Here is a 19,344-nt window from a genome sequence, read left to right on the forward strand (position 1 = left end):
TCCTTTAATGTCATACTATATTTATGACTTGCACATACTTTAAGAACTTATTATATGTAAGGACTCTATGTTAAACAAGAAACAAGAACTTATATGTAAAGACTCTATGTTAAACAAGAAATACTTGTTTAACTTTTTTATTTTCAAATAATTACCAATTCAAAGGAAGTTATAAAGTTAGATCAGAGAGGTTCTCTGTCCCCTTTAACCAGTTTCCCCCGGTGGTAACATCTTATATAACTACTAGAGGCCCGTTTCATGAAATTCGTGCACTGGGGGGGGGGGGGGGGGGGGCCCTCAGCCCGGCCTGTGCCCTCTCGCAGTCTGGGACCCCTCAGGAGATAACGACCTGCTGGCTTAGGCCTGCTCCCGGGTGGCAGAGGGCAGGCCCAATCCCTAGGTGCAGCCCCTGGTGCCAGCCTGATTACCCCCTAACCACTCCCCTGCCAGCTTGATCAACACCTAATTACTCCCCTGCCAGCCCTGTTGCCCTCAACTGCCCTCCCCTGCAGGCCTGGTCGCCCCCAACTGCTCTCTCCTGCTGGCTGGTTGCCCCTAACTGCCCTCCCCTGCTGGCCTGATCACCCACAACTGCCCTCCCCTGCAGGCCATCTTGTGGCTGTGGGCGCCACCATCATTGAGGGTGTGGCAGCCAATTAGCATATTCCCTCCTTATTGGCTGTGGGTGCTGCCATCTTTGAGAGTGGGGCAGTATATTAGCATATTTTCTCCTTATTGGCTGTGGGCGCCATCATCTTTGAGGTTGGTGCAGTCAATTAGCATATTCCCTCATTGGCTGTGGGTGCCACCATCTTTGCAACGGCGTGAGGGTCAATTAGCATATTTCCTCTTTATTAGATAGGAAACACAACATCAAAAGCAATAAATTGACCCTGTGCAAGGCCTTGATGATACCAAGATGAACAAGACAGTCCCACTCTCTTCTTCCATCATCTTATGGATATGTTCAGAATCCTAAAATAATGAAAATAGCATGGGAATTTTTCCCTGACCCTTCTTGGTAATCTGTTATTATAAAAGGAGAGAAAGAGAGAATGTGAGATACTATCTCATTATCTCATACCCAATACTTTATTTTACTAAATAACTTATATTGCCTAGTTGGATAAACAGAATAAGCAATGGAGATCAACCATTTGGACATGGTCAGTTTTCGGGTGATGAATTCTCAGAGGAGAAGGTCACATAATGGTACAGGCACCCAGGTGCTGATCTACAGGTTATAATTGCATGTCCTCTCACTCTGAAAAACTGGCAGAGGGTACATTCCATTCTAGGAAAACATGCTCCTCAGATGTCATTTCCTAACCCTTCACACTTAGGGGGTGATCAGTTTTCTGTGCACTTTGAAGTGCTTGGTATTTAAATGTAATATTAATATTGCTTTTGTGTTTTTTTAAAAATTTGTTTCTTATTGATTTCAGAGAGGAAGGGAGAGGGAGAGAGAGTTAGAAATATCAATTATGAGAGAGAATCATTGATCAGCTGCCTCCTGCATGCCTCCTACTGGGGATCGAGCCCTCACCCAGCCATGTGCCCTTGACTAGAATCGAACCTCGGACCTTCAGTCTGCAGGCGACACTCTATCCACTGAGCCAAACTTGCTAGGGCTGCTTTTGTATTTTAACTGATGTGTTATAATTCAGTAACTCCTATTTTGTGTGTGTTTGGTTTATGATTTATGTAATATTCTCAGTCAAGGAATAACTTTGCTTTGTTTTTCCTTTAGGGAGTTTTTGCGTTTGGCAAGTCCATTAAATTGTGGTGCCTGGGACAAAAACCTGCTAAAACAATATAGAGTCCACAAACCAAGTTCACTGAGTTATGAGCCAGAGATGAGAAGTAAGTTGACTTTGAAGTTTCTTTTTTTTTGGTTGATTTTATAAATGTGGGGGATCAATATTATTTCAAGAAGTTTGACTTTGATAGAAAGGAAAGAGGAGAGTTTTTGTTTGTTGTTTGTTGTTATTTAAATGTAAAAACAAGATCTGGTTGAGTGACTGAAGGGGGTCGGGGAGGAATCATTGATGTAATAAGTGAGATCCAGAGGAGATTTTTAATTACTTGCAGAATAATCCTTGGGTTGTCAGAGGTAATACTTCTTTTCCAAAGGATTCATAATTACTTTGCCTTTCTTTATTAGCCTTTCTTGCCTGGACTAAAGAATGTTGATTGGAATATTAACAGGACAGCTGCTACAGGAGGACATGAAGAACAGGAAATTAAAAATCCTGATAAAAGTAGTTGAGCTACACCAAGGAGTATAGGCCAGATAGGGAAAGACGTGAAGCCAAGCAGTGAGTGATAGGCTGGGAGGAAGAGGATGATCACTAGTCTGGAGAATAATGGCTCAACCAAAAAGCAAATGTAGTGAGAGAAACGGAATGAGAAAACTGGAAAAATGGGGTGAAACAATGGCAGCCAAAATGAGAGCAGTGAAACAAGCAGAGGACCGCGCCCAAATTGCTCTGAGGGAATTAGAGGTGACGCTCATTGGAGGAAAAGGAGTCTCATAAAACTGAATGTGAGGTCTTAGGTGGTTTGTTCACTTGGACTTTGATATCCCAGTGCATTGCAAGAATCATTACAGAGAGGATAGCTGAGAATGAAATGCCAACAATAGGAGAAGGCAGTTTCTTGGGGAGGGGGAAGGCAGTAGTATTGGTGATGAACCTCCAAGCACAGGAGTTCTTGCATCAGGCCGATAGAATGGTGATGGAGGGGGCTAGCAGAATGTAGGCCTGCCTACCCACCTGACATGGAGAAGTAACAGATTTCCATCCACTCAAAAGCTATGATGGTGTTCTCAGTAGACACCTCAGCTGTACCGGATTTCCTCCCAATGTTTATTCTATAGTTTTGTTTGTTTTTTACTGTATAATTTATTTGCTGTCATTGTTAGCCACAGTGATAAGGTATTTGTTTTGATGGATTGGAGTGACCATTACTAGTGAAGCAGGGAAGAATAAAACCTAGCAAAGTAGACTGGCTGCTGTGAAAGAACATAGTGCTCATTTAGTTAAGCCCTTCTTGTTCAGGTGTGAATCCGAGCTTCAACAACTTTCAGTCATTATTTCAGTCTGAATTTTCCCCCCTGCAAATTATTATCCATTTTTAGTGAATACTGTATTTTGAAAACTTTAAGATTTTTTTGAGTTCCAACACAATTTTATTGAAAAACAAAAAGTATTGCAGTTTTTTATATTAATTAATATACATCTCTTAGATGTATGTATCTTTTTGTTACTGTTGCTTTTACACAGTTCCTTAGAATTGAGTTGTGATTTCCTTTATAAAGAATAGAAACAAAAATAGTTTATCTTGGAGAATATTGAACTGTGTTTATGGTTGAGCCTAAATGCTTAACACATTTACAAGGGAAACAGTTACATTCATGTAATTGATCCCCAAGAGGGAGTATCTTCTTCATTACATTTGTAATCCATATCTGAAAAATAGAACAGTTTGTTTGAAGTTTGTCTTTTCATTCTTGAAATTATCACTTACATGCCTATAGAAATTTCTTAATTTAAGTACTTTGTGATCACATATTTAATTTTAACAGTTAGAAGAATTAAAAATGGAGAGAAAATGGAAGAAATTTCTGCCATTTATCTCTGATTTTTTCCATAAGAAAGATGACCTGTTTTGTTTCATATAATGCTTCTAGAATATTTTGTTTTTTTCTCAAAAAGAAATCCTATATAATAAAACCGTAATATGCAGATCAACTGAATGGCAGAACGACCTTTTTTTGGGGGGGGGGGGGGGCAGCGAGCAGGCTGCGCCAGGCCAGCCAAGGCACTTGCCAGCAGGCAGAGTGAGGGAACAGTGATGGGGGTGGGGGGTCGGTGACCAGCCATGGTGGAGAGGCGATTGAAGGGGCCCGCCTGGTCACCTCCTGCAAAGGGAGGCCACCAGCACGGCCACAGTAGGGTGACAGGGGCTGGGCTGATCCCACAGAGAAAGGCTGGCAGCGGCAGGGTGATGGGGTGATGCTGGTCCCTCCTGCAGTGAAAGGCCGGTTGGCAGCCACAGCGGGGTGATGGGGCGGCGCTGTCCCCTGATTCTGATTGCCCACAGAGGGAGGCCAGACTGGAGCTTAGGCCCTCTCAGTAGGACATCCCCTGAGGACTCCTGGACTGTGAGAGGGTACAGGCCGGGCTGAGGGACTCCCACTCACCACCACCCCCAGCAGGAATTTTTGTGCACCGGGCCTCTAGTAATAAATAATTTTGTGACATAAAAGTATAATCAGGTTTTTATAAAAGCCATTAACCATAATTTATTATTGAATTATATTGTAACAGTGGCTGGAATAGTGGTTATTTGTGCTCTGATTTCCAACATTTCTACAATGTGCTTATTACTTTAGTAATATGTAAAAAAAGGAAACATGGGCTATTTAAGTTTTAAAATGAACATAAAGTACATTAAAACTGTAGTTTATAATAAAAATAAATCAGCCTTGTAAAGGCATTATTTTAGAAACCTATGTGATACTTTTCCCAAGAAATTTTCTTTGATTTACAGGTAGTCTGATCATGTCTATGGAAGGTCTGGGTTCTGATAATGTCTTCAGCTTACATGAAGATAACCACTATCGGATAAGCAAGAGCTTGGTAAAATCTGCAGAAGGAAGCACTGTACCCCTGACCCGGGTAAAGTGTCTGGTCTCCATGACAACTCCACATGACATCAGACTTCATGGGTCTTCAGTTACTCCAGCTTTTGTTGAATTTGACACATCCCTTGAAGGGTTTGGGTAAGGAATTTACAAGGTAGCCAAGCCTTATTATGTTTTTTATGATTCATACTTGCCTTTGACAAATAGATCTTGGGTTTTAAATCTACTTAGTTAAAATATACTATATACTGTTTAGTTTCAAATTATTGAGTTCTTGATCATGTTAAGAGTAGTTTTGTTTGTTTTTTACTGTATAATTTATTTGCTGTCATTGTTAGCCACAGTGATAAGGTATTTGTTTTGATGGATTGGAGTGACCATTACTAGTGAAGCAGGGAAGAATAAAACCCAGCACAGTAAACTGGCTGCTGTGAAAGAACTTAGTGCTCATTTAGTTCAGCCCTTTTTGATTATTTTTTGTTATTTTAAATTATTTTAAATTACTTATTCTGAATAACTTTATATGGTATTAGAGTCATCAAACTAACGCCCAAAGTTCAAATATGTTTGTAAATTATATTTTGTTGTAAATAAAGTTTTATTGTAACACAGCCACACTCATTAAACTATGTATTGTCTTTGGCTTTTTTCATGCTGGAGTGGCAAAGTTGAGTAGTTGTGAAAGAGACTATCTGGTCTGCAAAGAGGAAAATATTTATGGTCTGGTCCTTTCCAGAAAATGTTTACCATCCTCTAATTTAAAATTAACATAATAAATTTATGGATAATATGCAAATCAAAATCAGATTAAAAGTTCTTTGACTGGGTTTTATTATCCTCTCCCTCAAAATACCTATCTTAGTATCTCATACATTATAAATATTCAGTGACTATCACATCAAATAAATAAATTTTTTTCAATTGGCAGAAAAGGTTGTAGTAGCAGAAGCAACAGTAAAGAATCTGTAGAGAATCTAGAAGAGTTTATAAAGTCCATCAGCCTCGAAATGGGCACAGATGCTAATAGAACAGATCTACATCTATACTAATTATTTGTGGGATTCTTATACGTTGATCTAAAACTATAAATTTTATTTTAAGAAGATTATCATAGGTTTTTATTGAATAGTGGATTCAAGCACATTTAGGAATAGGCAAAACTAATCAGAATGGTCGTAATAGGAGAGTGACTCACTGGACGAGACACAGGGAGTTTTTCTATGGTAATAAAATTGTTCCAATGTCTTGAATAGAGTTATATGTTGGTACATTTACCATATGCAAATTATACTTTTATTTTTTAAAAAATTTAAATGTCAAATGATGCTATTGGAGATTTTATGTTTGTTTATTTTTAATCCTCACCCAAGGATATGTTTTTGTTGCTTTTTTTAGAGAGAGAGGAAGGGAGAGAGAGAGAGAAAAACATCGATTGATTGTCTCCCATGCACACACCAACTGGGGATAGAACCCACAACCTAGGTATGTGCCCTGAAGGGGAATCAAACCTGCCACCTTTTGGTGTATGGGATGATGTTCCAACCAACTGAGCCACCTGGCCAGGACTTTGTATGAGATTTGTAAAGTATATCTTTCCATACTCTCACATAATTAAAAGAAGAGGGAAACTTTGTTAGGCACCCAGATTTATTCCATGATCTTTTATCTCTCGATACCCCTTAAGAAATGGTAGTTCATTTCACAGTGGTGAGTGCATAGTGATAACACAGGAAAAAGTTGATCTCTAATATGTACGTCATCTTTTCTTTAATAGCTGCCTGTTCCTGCCCAGTTTGGCCCCTCATAACGCCCCTACAAACAGTGCTGTTACAACAGGTCTTACTGATGGGGCTGTGGTCAGCGGCATTGGTTCTGGTAAATATTACTTTCTTTGTTTATGTGTCTTTTTTTTAGTAGATTATATTGTATTTGGAGTTCATTGCTATTTTTTTTTATTGTAAACATGACTTAACATAAACTCTTTTATTGTTATTTTACTATTTTTACTTTAGGTGAAAGATTCTTTCCTCCTCCGTCTGGCTTAAGCTACTCTAGCTGGTTTTGTATTGAACATTTTAGTTCTCCTCCAAATAACCATCCTGTCAGATTTCTGACTGTTGTGCGCCGAGCAAATTCTTCTGAGCAGCATTACGTGTGCCTTGCTATAGTTCTGTCAGCAAAAGACCGATCTCTGATAGTTTCCACCAAAGAGGAGCTACTCCAGAACTATGGTTAGTATCTGTCTTTTTCTTTTTGCTTCTTGTGATCATTAAAAGTACTAAAGCTCATTATAATATTAATTTTTTCCCATTTAAATTATTATAGAATAGAACAGGTTATATGAAGTCTTGCATGTATTGTTTACCAGTAAATTTTAAGGCACTTTTAAAAGAGACTTAGAAAGCAGTGGAGAGAGTCCCTAAAATAAGGATTCATCTCTACTTGCCAAGAAAAGCACAGCCTTTGCTAGGAAAGCAGGTTCCTTGTCTGGTATATTTTAGTAAGGATCTTCACTGGCTGTGAATTCTGCTTAACTAATGAATATTCATTGAGCACCTGCCTACCATATGTGCCACTGTGCTAGCCATAATAACACTTAAATTACTTTATCCATCACTTACCTTCAAGACTTAATACATATCACTTAGTCCTAATTCCATAGTTCCCTTCCACAAGCCATAACATTACATTGCTATACAGAGGAACTTCAAACTCAAGACATGCGTGAAGATCTTTCTAAATTATGTAAATAACATAAAATATGCATCTCAGTTTACTGAATTTTCTTTACTGTGATTATAGCACTTGTATAAAAATATACCTCTTTTTATCTAATTTTGTCTTAACTGAATAAATAAAATGCCACCTATTGCTAAACTTGTGGTTGGTGTCCAAATATTAATTGAATATGAATGTTAGCTTCTCAGTTTGATTGTAAGGCTTCTTGCTTTACTTAGTATTCTTCATCATGACTAGTACAGAGTTAGGCATCAATGCAGTAAATGCTTTAAAGTTTTTGTTAGGACTCTTTATTTGCCCCTTCTGTGGCATTTGACCCTGTTGATAGTTTCATCTTAATTAAAACGGTCTCCAGTCTTAAAATTTGGGATACTTGTTCTTTCACTATTTCTCTGACCTCTTTGCAGTGTTCTTCAACAGCTTTCTCTTCCATCTTTCCCTTAAAATTAGTATTGCCCAAGGTTTCCTCATTTGTCTTCATATTCAATCTGTTCTTCATGAGAAAAAAAATCATCACTTTTAGTTAGTGTTAAGTCTTTAGATCTTTTTATCCCAGGGACTCAGAGAGTAAAATTTTTTTATATGTTTGTGTCCTAGGATTTATATATTTCAACTGCATATTAGATATCTTCATATGAAGAGCCTTCCTGTAAACAACTCACACTGTAATGTTTCTATTTTATAAAACCTGCATCTCCTTCTATTCTCCTGTCTTGTGGAGAACCCCACTACCAGTTAGCCCAGCTTAGACCCCTCATGTCTACCTTGAAAATACCACCTCTTTCATGAAGTGTTCCTATATTATGTTTCCTTAATATTTCTTGAAAGTTTTTCTTCCTTCTTATGCCCACTTCCATAGTCCTTGTTTAATATTCTTTGTTATTTATCTGGCCTTAATAGATTTTAATTATTTACTTTATTTTTGTCTATCTACCTTACAAGAATTCTAAGTTCCTACATACAACTTACAACCTTGGTAATCTAGGTAGCCTGCCAGCTAAAGCAGTACCTAGCACATAGAATGCCAACAGGTATTATTTAAAAATACAAAGGAATGAATGAGAAGAAAGAAAAATAAAGGAAAAGGAATATGAATGGTTTGAAGGAGAAACAATGAGGAAAGTAAATGAAGAATTTGGAAAGAGCGTAGAATTTAATGGGAACATTAAGAAGTAGATCTAGAGGTGTTTCAGTAAACCAGAATAGTGTTTTCTAACTCTATAGATTTTCACTAAATGTAATGTGCAAGACTACTATAGTCCATATATCACTAGAAATTATATCAACCTATATATATGATGTTGCTACTACAAGGGTCCATCCTCTGAACAGCTACAGCCCCATTAAGATGCCTAGGAAATTAAGAGTTGTCAGAAACCATTTGGATCACCAAGATGTCCTGACACTGTTGAATACTGGGTATGTCTTAGTTTAAGCCTGAGTCAGAATGTGAAACTCAGAAAATTTTATAAGTAATCTATATATATAAAAGCCTAAGCAACCATTACAACCGAACGACTGGAACAACCGGTCAAACAATCGCTATGGTGTGCACTGACCACCAGGGGGCAGATGCTCAAAGCAGGAGCAGCCCCCTGGTGATCAGTGTGCTCCCACAGCCAAATCCCATGGCCAGCCAACCTTCCCCGGTCCCTCCCCATCCGGCAGGCCCCATCCAGCAGCCAGCAGGCCCCGGTCAGCCCGGCCCCAATCAGGACTGGGCGAGACGACCCCGACAGGCCCTGATCTCTGCCAGGCCTAGGGACCCCACCCATGCATGAATTTTGTGCACCGGGCCTCTAATATTTTCTTTAATCCCCAAGAAGATGTAGTCTATTAATGAGGACAGGGAGAGGGAAGAGTTCCTGGTTTTGCCTATACTTTTGGTCTTCTTTTTTCACATCCTTTCAAAACTAGACCTTGCTTTTCGCATAGTTCCGTGGTTGGCAAACCACAGCTCGCGAGCCACATGTGGCTCTTTGGCCCCTTGAGTGTGGTTCTTCCACAAAATACCACGTGCGGGTGTGCACGTACAGTGCGATTGAAACTTCGTGGCCCATGCGCAGAAGTCGGTATTTTGTGGAAGAGCCGGTATTTTGTGGAAGAGCCACACTGAAGGGGCCAAAGAGCCACGTGTGGCTCACGAGCTGCAGTTTGCCAAGCCGCAGCTTGCCGACCACTGGCCTAGTTTATTTAAGTCTGTTCCTAAGTTAGGTCACCTGTGGAGAAGATTCTGTCTTTGTAGTAGTCTTAACTCATTAATAGATGTATATTCTGAATTGGCATTTCAACACATGCAGATATTTTAAGATTCAAAAAATATAAATTAATATTTTATTTATAGTTATTTCTGCATATTATTTAAAGTTTTAACTTTCAGTATATTTACTCGTCTGCTGCTTGTAATGAAAAATGGTTGGTCTGCTTTAAGTTACATGGTTACAGATTAGCTCTTTTACAAAAAAAAGATTTGAGGGGGGAATAAGTTTTTAACATCTGGATTTCTGTTGTTCCCCTCCCCTTCTTGAATAGTTAGGAAAGGTAAATTAGTATTAATTAACTTAACATTACGGTTAAATTAATAATAACCCATTATTTCCTAGTGCAATCTGGCAGCATATTGGGTAGCAGAGAGAAGCCAGATTAGAGTCAGGAAGTGATTGCAGAATGTTAGCAAATCACCAGACTTATCTGGTGAAGTGGAGAACTTGGATCATCAAATACTTTTCCATTCCATAAATCATCTTACTACCAGCTGTTGTCAGGTCAGGGTCAGGACTGTACACTCACAAACGAAGAACAGATAGTTGCCCCTTTGCATCACTGAGTAGAGCATAGAGCAAGAATATAATTTAAAATTTTCTTGGTCTTTTTTTATAACCAATGCTATAATCAAAGGTATGTTAAGATAGAATTTAAAAAGACCCTTTATATAGCTAGTCTCTTTTTGTTTATCATAATTTTATTTTATTGTCTACTTAATCTTATTTATTTTTATTTCATTAGCTATTATAACTTTATTTGGTTATAACTACATGTATTTTGAGAAGAAAGCAAAAGCATATGCTAGGTTTTGCTTTTTAGTACAGATGAAGTTACTGAACAAATAGGATATTTTCATTTATATCGTCATCATATTATTTTAACATAAAGTCAAGATCTAGATATGAATAATTGTTAGAATGAGGATAACGTTGAGTATTTTTTTATTTCTTAGTTGATGATTTTAGTGAAGAATCCTCTTTTTATGAGATTCTCCCATGCTGTGCTCGCTTTCGTTGTGGAGAACTAATAGTCGAGGGGCAGTGGCATCATCTGGTTCTGGTGATGAGCAAAGGCATGCTCAAGAACAGCACTGTGGCCCTCTACATCGATGGACAGCTTGTCAGCACTGTGAAGGTGAGCAACCCTGCACTTGGAAAGCTCAGCCTGCTTTAGAGTGTATGTGTGTTTGCAGGGGTATTTTTTAAATTGTCTTAATTTTAAATTGACCTTCTATTTGAACAATATGTTAGAGTCATGTAGCTGGCTAGTTCCTATCACTTCATTCGAGAAGAATGGAAAGGAGAGGTTACAAAATAAACAATTAATGAATATGTCTGTGATTGAGCCAGACTGCAGAGTGCTTTTTCACAACAGAGAAACCAGTTGAAGGATGCCTAAATAAATTATGAGCACACTTTTTTGTCACTCCTTTGTTATTATTGTATGCAGCCAGTAGATTCTATATTCTTTAGAGCTGGAATTTGTTTTTATTCATCTTTATTTTCAGATCACCCAGATTAGTCCCAGGAGAGAGGCAAGAGAGGTGCATTAACCAGTAAAGAATCAGAAGTTTCTTTTTTTGAATCAGGATAAAGACTGCTAGTTACTCTCTATAGAACTCAACTAGCAAACACTTAAAATTCTTTAATTTCTAAAAGTTAGTGCCCATTTTTATAGAGATAATCACTTGAAAGAAGTAGGAAAGGCAAAGTCTGTCCTTTTGTGTGAATTAATATTTAAAAAGTAGTGAAATCAGCAGCTTCCTTGAATATAGTTCCTTCCTTAATGATACTTTATTTTGGCATCGTGTGTCAGGAGGATAAATGCTAAAATGCACTTTGTGAGAATAGTCTTTTTTAATTTTTGTACACACAACTGCATTTGAAATGGGTTTTTAGATTCTCTAGTAGGTTGTTCCTCATTATTTTTAGTATTATTGAAAATAAAAATGTCCTCAGCTTCGAGAATTGAGAGATAGGAGATTTATGATGGATATATCTACATTATCATCATCACTGTGCCTGTGAGAAGCCAGAGTCCTGTGAAGCCAACAATAGTTCATGTGTTGCTCTTCACAGTCATACTATTTACAACACCAGGAACTGTTCTTTAGTGTGTTTAGTAATAGATGATCTGAAACTAGGACAAATGTACCTCGTTCTGTGAAATGATGAAAGCTGCTCACACAATAAGATGCAACTTGATTTCATTATCTCTTATACTCTATGTATTTATTATAAACAAATTGAATGGTAATTTAATCAACATGTCAGTAAACAGTAGTGTAACTTCAAATCTGAGAATGTATTTTCCATTGAGATTAAAGTGTGTGTATAAATTATAACATATAATAGACTGTTCACTTTTCTAATATTTTAATAGCACTTTACCCATTATGAAACACTTTTCATGAATAATTTTATTTGACACACTCACATTGAAGGTAACATAGCTAATTTAAGTCTACTTGAATTCCATAGTTGGAAAGCTGTTTTTATATCAACCCAAAAATTTCATAGACGCATCATTAATTTGATATGCAAACCAACCAGACAGTAACAGTCTCCCTATATTTGATTATTGCTCTTTCTAGCATTAGATTGTTTATCTGTATTGGGAGTTGGATAACTCATTTCCAACTTTCACATTAGGGTCCAGAATCCTGACTTGCCCTTATGTTTCTCAACCCAACAGTTTTGGTATGTTTATAAGATTGTATGACCTTGGGATAATGAAAATATACAGCAAAAATGCTTATTTTCCTGGGAACAGTTGTTTTTGTGTGTGTGTGTGGGTCATAGCTCACACACTTACTTTTGTTTTCTTTACAGCTTCATTATGTTCACAGTACTCCTGGGGGTTCAGGTTCTGTAAATCCTCCTGTGGTCAGCACAGTCTATGCATACATTGGTACTCCACCTGCCCAACGCCAAATTGCTTCACTGGTTTGGCGACTAGGACCCACACATTTTTTGGAAGAAGTTTTACCTCCTTCAAGTGTCACTACCATTTATGAACTAGGACCAGATTATGTTGGAAGCTTTCAGGCTGTATGTATGCCATGTGAGTAACTTATTCTTTCTTCTTGAAGTTGTATGAAGCTTAACTACTAAAATGTAGATGCATGAATAAAGTACATGTGTGTATATAGGTTATACATTGTTTATCTAAAAAAGGCGGGGGGAGTTCTCTATTTTTCTTCAGCATGATGCTATTGACGACTCACTCCTCTTCACACTGTTCTCCTCCACTGATTATAATATACTTTCCTGATTTTTTCTTCATCACTAATTTTCCAGTTTTTCTTACTGGCTCTAGGATGTAGGTGTACATTCTCATTAAAAGTCTAACCTCAGCCTATCCTCTTTTTATTATTTCTCCTATTACATGAAGCAGTTTAAAGTGTGTCTACTCTTGTTAAAGGAAGGAACGATGGGTCCAGAAAACACACACATATATTTTTGAGGTTAGAGCAGTTAACATCAATTTTTCTCATCCCTTTACTGCTGCTGTGTACTTTTTGTTATCCTTTCTCCCAAAGAGAATTTAGAATCAAAGAAACTGATGTGGTACTCTTTCCAAATGTCTTCCATCCCTTGTTCTCATCTACCAAGGTTCTCAAAAGTTAGGACAAGTATATTGTACATGGTGATAATCCTATGGCTAAGTCATTTGTCTTTCACTCATGTTTTGATTTAGATAGTATCTGTAATAGCTAACACTTCTTGAGCACTTAAGTGCTGAATAAGTTAATACACCTGAATGATATAGCTGTTCTGAGCCTTTCACATTTTATTCATCTCCTCAAAATACTGGGAGTTAGGTACAGTTGTTTTCATCCCCATTTTACCGATGAGGAAACTGGAGCAAAGGGATATATAGCTACACAGCTTTTAAGTGATACAGCAGAGATTCAAACTTAACCCACCTTACATACTCTGCTGTGCTGTCTAGAAGGATACAGAGAGGCAGCGATGAGGGCTCTGATTGGGGAGGAGGCTAGGGCCAAAAGCTCATGGACATTTCACTCATTTTCTTTTCCTTTGAACCTGGGGAATGGGTTTTGTGTTTTGTTTGATAATTAAAACTCTTCCTTTGCATTATGTTATATGTTAAGCATATTTTTAGAGTGAAACTTGGAATGAAAAGCTCTGTGACTAGATGATTTCCCTATTTCCTAGTTAAAGAAATAATTGAAGAGCTGAAAATTAAATAAAAGTTTTTTAATTTAGTTCCCTTGTTCCACTTTAAAAGATTTTCAAGTTTGCTGATTTAAGAATGATAAGAAGACTAAAATTCTTGTTAGAATAATGATTTTGAAAGGATTATTTTTCTTTTGAAGGTAAAGACGCAAAATCTGAAGGCATAGTGCCATCTCCTGTGTTATTAGTGCCAGAGGAAAAGGTGTCATTTGGCCTCTATGCACTCTCCGTGTCTTCCCTAACAGTGGCAAGAATCCGGAAGGTGTACAACAAGTTGGACAGCAAAGCCATCGCTAAGCAGGTGAGCACAATGATTTCCTGGTGAGCTGGGACCGATTCTCCCTGGAAAGAAGTTTCAGAGCTTAGTCATGAGCACTGCCTAAGTCCGAGCAGGTGCTGAAATGGTGCCTTTTGTGTATTATTTATATTTGGTTTCTTTGGCTTTAAGCCAAAACCTATTTAGATATTAGCTTAATTTGGAAAAATAAGAAATGCCTTCTAAGTGCATGGTTTATAATCTTACGTTTTTATTGTCAATTTGAGAAATTGAGCTTAGAAAACTAAAGAAGACAATTGCTTTTTCTAAGGCTACAACTAAAGGTTTTTCTGGATCACCTACTATGTGCATCATTTTGTTCAGCACACATCAATGCGTAAAGAAAACATTCCTGCCTTTATGGTTCTTTCATTCTCATGGAGGAGACAGACAACAATAAAAAAGAAATAACCTGATGACAAAGTATGTTAGAAGGTGAAGAGTGCTAAAGTAGGGAAGGAGAAAGAGATAAGATTATAGTTTTGAATAGAAAGGGCAGAGGAGGCCTCACTGAAGTGAAATTTGAACAGACTTGGAAAGGGATGAGGCAGCAAGCAGTGAGAACATGGAGAATGGATGGGCTATAATTATAGGGTGGAGGGTCTTGTATTCTGGGAATACAAGTACTAAAGCCGTGAGGAAGGTGTGTGCCTGCTGCAGAGGCACATGTAGTGAGAGCAAAATAAGAGCAGGCCTGGCCGGTAGGAGAGGAACTCAGAGAGGAATGGGACTATATTGTTTAGAATTTATAGGCACTTGTAAAAGCATTGGCTTTACCTGAGTGAGATGGGAAGTATTATAGAGTTCCAGACAAAGGAATGTAATGTTATGACTTTTTAACCAGGATTACTATGCCTCCTATTGAGAATAGATTGAAGGGAGATAAAGGTAGAAGCAGAGAGATGAGTTTTGAGGCCAGTGTAATAATAATTCATATGGGAGATGATGATGATCAGAATGGGGTGATAGCAGTGGCTGTGATGAGAAGTGATGATCAGATATGAGGTATATTTTGAAGATTGAGCTAACAGTTTTTGATGACAGATTGGCTATGAATTGTGAGAGAAAGGTAACTCCAAGAATTTTGCTCTAACAACAAGGAAAATGGAGTCATTTTTTTCTGATTTGGAGAAAACTACAAGAAGAGTAATATTTCAGGGGCAGGAGGTATTGAGAGTTATGTTTTGGAGATGTTTGAGAAGCATATCAGACATCCTACTGAAGCTATCAGAGCCCATTGGACATAGGAATCTGGAGTGAGGGAGAGGTTTGCCTGTCTTGATGGTCATAGATGGTATTTAAAGGCATGAGACTAGGACCCTGGACCATTTCCTCAGTGGTTAGAGCTTCACCTGCTCACGTAAGGATTGAGGGTTCAGTCCCTGGCATGTGTGGGTGGCAACCAATTGATGAGTCTCTGTCACATAGATGTCTCTCCCTCTCTCCCTCCTTCCCTCCCTCTTTCCCTCCCTTACTCCCTCCTTTCCTCCCTCCTTCTTTTCTCCCTCCCTTCTACTATCTCTGAAAATCAAAGGGAAAAAATATCCTTGGGTAAGGATTAACAAAACAAAACTTTCAAAAAACAAGCCATGAGACTAGGTTCACTCACCAAAGTGTAGATGTAAGTAGAGAAGAGGAAAGTTTTCAGGCTGAAGTCTGGGATGTTCCAGTGTTAGGAGTTGGGGAGATGAAGCAGAGCCAGATGAGAAGACTAAGGAGTAGCAGCCAGCAAGAAAGGAGGAAAACTAAGAGTACTCACCATTGGGTTTTGTAAGGTGGTCGTCCTATAGATGGTATTTAAAGGCATGAGACTAGGACCCTGGACCATTTCCTCAGTGGTTAGAGCTTCACCTGCTCACGTAAGGATTGAGGGTTCAGTCCCTGGCATGTGTGGGTGGCAACCAATTGATGAGTCTCTGTCACATCGATGTCTCTCCCTCTCTCCCTCCTTCCCTCCCTTACTCCCTCCTTTCCTCCCTCCTTCTTTTCTCCCTCCCTTCTACTATCTCTGAAAATCAAAGGGAAAAAATATCCTTGGGTAAGGATTAACAAAACAAAACTTTCAAAAAACAAGCCATGAGACTAGGTTCACTCACCAAAGTGTAGATGTAAGTAGAGAAGAGGAAAGTTTTCAGGCTGAAGTCTGGGATGTTCCAGTGTTAGGAGTTGGGGAGATGAAGCAGAGCCAGATGAGAAGACTAAGGAGTAGCAGCCAGCAAGAAAGGAGGAAAACTAAGAGTACTCACCATTGGGTTTTGTAAGGTGGTCGTCCTCAGTGAGCTTGACAAGCTGTTTTGGTTGATGAGGGGAGGCAAAGCCCCAGGGAAAGGAAATCAAGAGACTGGAAGGAAAGGACTTGGGAACAGAAAGTATTGACAACTCTTGTGCAGAGGTTTGTATGTGAATATATTTACCATTTCTAAGGAACATAAACTTGGTTCTACAGGCAATAAAATTAAAGTCTTATGATTATATTTGCTTGAAAGCACATTGTGTGAGTGTGCACACACGTGCGTGCACACACACAAAATTGAATATTTTATGTATATTCATAAAGTTTTGCATAATTTATGTGACATTTACTTGGCTGTGGAAATACTGTGAGGCAGTGAGTGATAAGAACCTTTAAACCACGACAGAGTTTTATTCAAAAAGCTCCCTGAACTATTTCCCAAGATCCCCCCTCACCATCTTCATCTGAGTAGATTGTGTTTAACTTACTTTTTGTGAGTTTACACACTTTTGGAAATGTTTGCACATTAAAAAAAAAAAAGAAATAAAGGAATGCTCATGTTTTTAATATTCTGGTAAGGAGAGAGAGAAAATATGTTACCAAATTATGTCTCTTTTTTTTTTCTTTCCCAATCAAAATTTTCACACTGAAATCCTGCTATTTGCAACAGCATGGATGGACCCAGGGAGTATTATTCTAAGTAAATAAGTCAGACAAATACCACAAGATGTCACTTATATGTGGAATTTTAAAAAATCAAAACAAATGAACAAACAAATCAAGAACAAACTCATAGGAACAAAAAATAAACTGATAGTTGCCAGATGGGAGGAGGTAGAGGAATGAGTGAAAAAGGTGAAGGGGCATATAGTAAATAATAGTGCAGTAATTTTACACAGTGACAGATGGTTATTAGATTTAGAGTAGTGAGCACATTGTAAGATATAGAAATGTCGAATCACTATGTTGTACACTTGAAACTAATATAATAGTGTATGTCAACAATACTTTAATAAGAAAAACGTTCAGGCTGTTCTTCTATGTTATATTTTTTTTCCTTTCCTATTCTTCAGTTAGGCATTTCCTCCCATGAGAATGCCACTCCTGTGAAGTTGATACACAATGCAGCAGGACATCTCAATGGGCCCGCCCGGACAATTGGGGCCACTCTGATTGGATACTTGGGTGAGTCAAATCATCTTTGTTGTTCCAGACTTCTTTATTTACCTTCACATAGACATTCACTTTCCTCATGTAAGGGGTGGTTCATCTTTTATAGTGGTGACCTGTAGTGTTCTTAGAATGTTTAAAGACTAAAGTAATAATCTCAAACTCCAGTTCACGTTTAAAATTATATGCTCATTAAACTTCCATTAATTTTTCCTCTTTTGTCAGCACTGATGAGCTCTTAACTGTATACTCCTGTGTAGTTTCAAGGTAAATGTCACAATACATTTAGGGACAGATGTAAAGACTTGGAAATACTGATGAATGCTTTAGGTTCGGTGCAGCAGGGGTGGCACTCATGAGTGCTCCTATTATTTGGAAATGAGCTAGATATAAGAGCTTTAGGGGTGTAAAGAGTGTGCGTCCAACTCTAATAAAAGTCAGAACTAGTGGACATTCTGCAGAGCCTTGTACCTGATGTCCGCTTAAAAAGAGTTGTTTTTTGGTTAGATAGTCTTGAGACATAATCTAACCAGACCACCCAAAATTCAGAGCCAGTAGTTATATATTTTAATTTGTAGATCAGTGATATTGGTGGTTCCTTTTTAGATTAACAAGAACAGTTAACAAGTTAGTGTTGTTCCAGTCAGAATCCTACATGTTTATTAATCTTTGGCAATTTTCATTGTCCCGGTGATGTGCACATGACTATTTTTCTGTTTTGATCGTGTATTGCATTGATAAAAATGTTTTCTTTATGCTGAAGCACATGGTAGTTTTTTTTTTTATTATTATTCAGTTTAGCAAATCCTTACTGAGCACTGTGCTGTCTTTTGCAAAAATACAGCAGTGCTGTGGTATGGTAGAAAAAGCGGTGACTGAGGAGTTCAGATTGAACTAACCTTAACCCTAACCTTCTAACCCCGACCCTAAACTTGAGGTCCCAGCCCCTGCTCTGTCAGGGTGTGGCATTGTGCCAGATACTTAAGCCCAGGTTTCTCATCTTTAAACTAGTAATACTGGCCCTACTTACCTTAGAAGGTAGTTTTCAAAATCCAGTGTCATAAGGTATGAAAGTATTGTGAATACTTTAAAGGACATAGAAATATAAAATGCATATGAGTTTTATTTTTAAAAATCTGAATCTTGATCAGTGGGTAAATGAAATTTGAACAATGCCATTTTAAAATATAGCTGTGAATTTTTTTTTAATTGACCTAAAGTTAGACCCAGTATTGTGTTTCCATGTAATTATGCTCTTCTGGGGTCACTGATGTGCTGTTACTCAGATTGCATAACTGGGAGAGCTTTGAGTAATGGGCAGTAATATGCTCTGCATGGCTAACCTATAGGGAATATGTCATCTTGCAAGAGTGGCCTCTCCATCCCATTGCCTAGTTCCCAGAGTTAAAGTGCTTCTGCCCTCCCCAAGTTTAACCCCCAGCAATTCCTAGTGAGGCATTCTCACTCGCCTCGAAATGCATTCCCAAGCCCTCTGTGCTTTTGAGTCTTATGTTGCCCAAAGCCACACAGAAACATTTGTGCTTGTTCTCAAACCCAGCTCTTCTCTGCTCACTACTAAGCTCCCACTCTCCTCCCACTGATTACAATATGTTTATTGCCTTCTCCCAAATTCTACCTTCAAGGTTTTTTTTAGAATTTTCTTTTTTGGATTAAAGGTCTTTTTTAAAATATCATGTATAATTAATTAAATCTTCTTAAGATGATTTATTCAGTTCTTGTTTACATGGGGACTTTAATTTTTTTTCCACTG

General features: G+C 38.0%; 1 protein-coding gene across 5 annotated transcripts in view; it reads left to right on the forward strand.

The window, feature by feature from the left end:
* WDFY3 (WD repeat and FYVE domain containing 3) overlaps positions 1-19,344 on the forward strand; it is a 245,140-nt gene that overhangs the window by 127,388 nt on the left and 98,408 nt on the right. For all 5 annotated transcript variants that reach the window (XM_005874107.2, XM_014545987.1, XM_014545986.1 and 2 more), the window contains 8 exons: positions 1,751-1,863; positions 4,555-4,786; positions 6,423-6,523; positions 6,661-6,879; positions 10,605-10,786; positions 12,484-12,715; positions 13,995-14,155; positions 17,477-17,588. In XM_005874107.2, coding sequence (XP_005874169.1) covers positions 1,751-1,863; positions 4,555-4,786; positions 6,423-6,523; positions 6,661-6,879; positions 10,605-10,786; positions 12,484-12,715; positions 13,995-14,155; positions 17,477-17,588 — 1,352 coding nt within the window. The remainder of the gene's footprint in view (positions 1-1,750; positions 1,864-4,554; positions 4,787-6,422; positions 6,524-6,660; positions 6,880-10,604; positions 10,787-12,483; positions 12,716-13,994; positions 14,156-17,476; positions 17,589-19,344) is intronic.

Source organism: Myotis brandtii, unplaced genomic scaffold (genome assembly GCF_000412655.1).
Source record: "Myotis brandtii unplaced genomic scaffold, ASM41265v1 scaffold424, whole genome shotgun sequence".
NCBI lineage: Eukaryota > Metazoa > Chordata > Mammalia > Chiroptera > Vespertilionidae > Myotis > Myotis brandtii.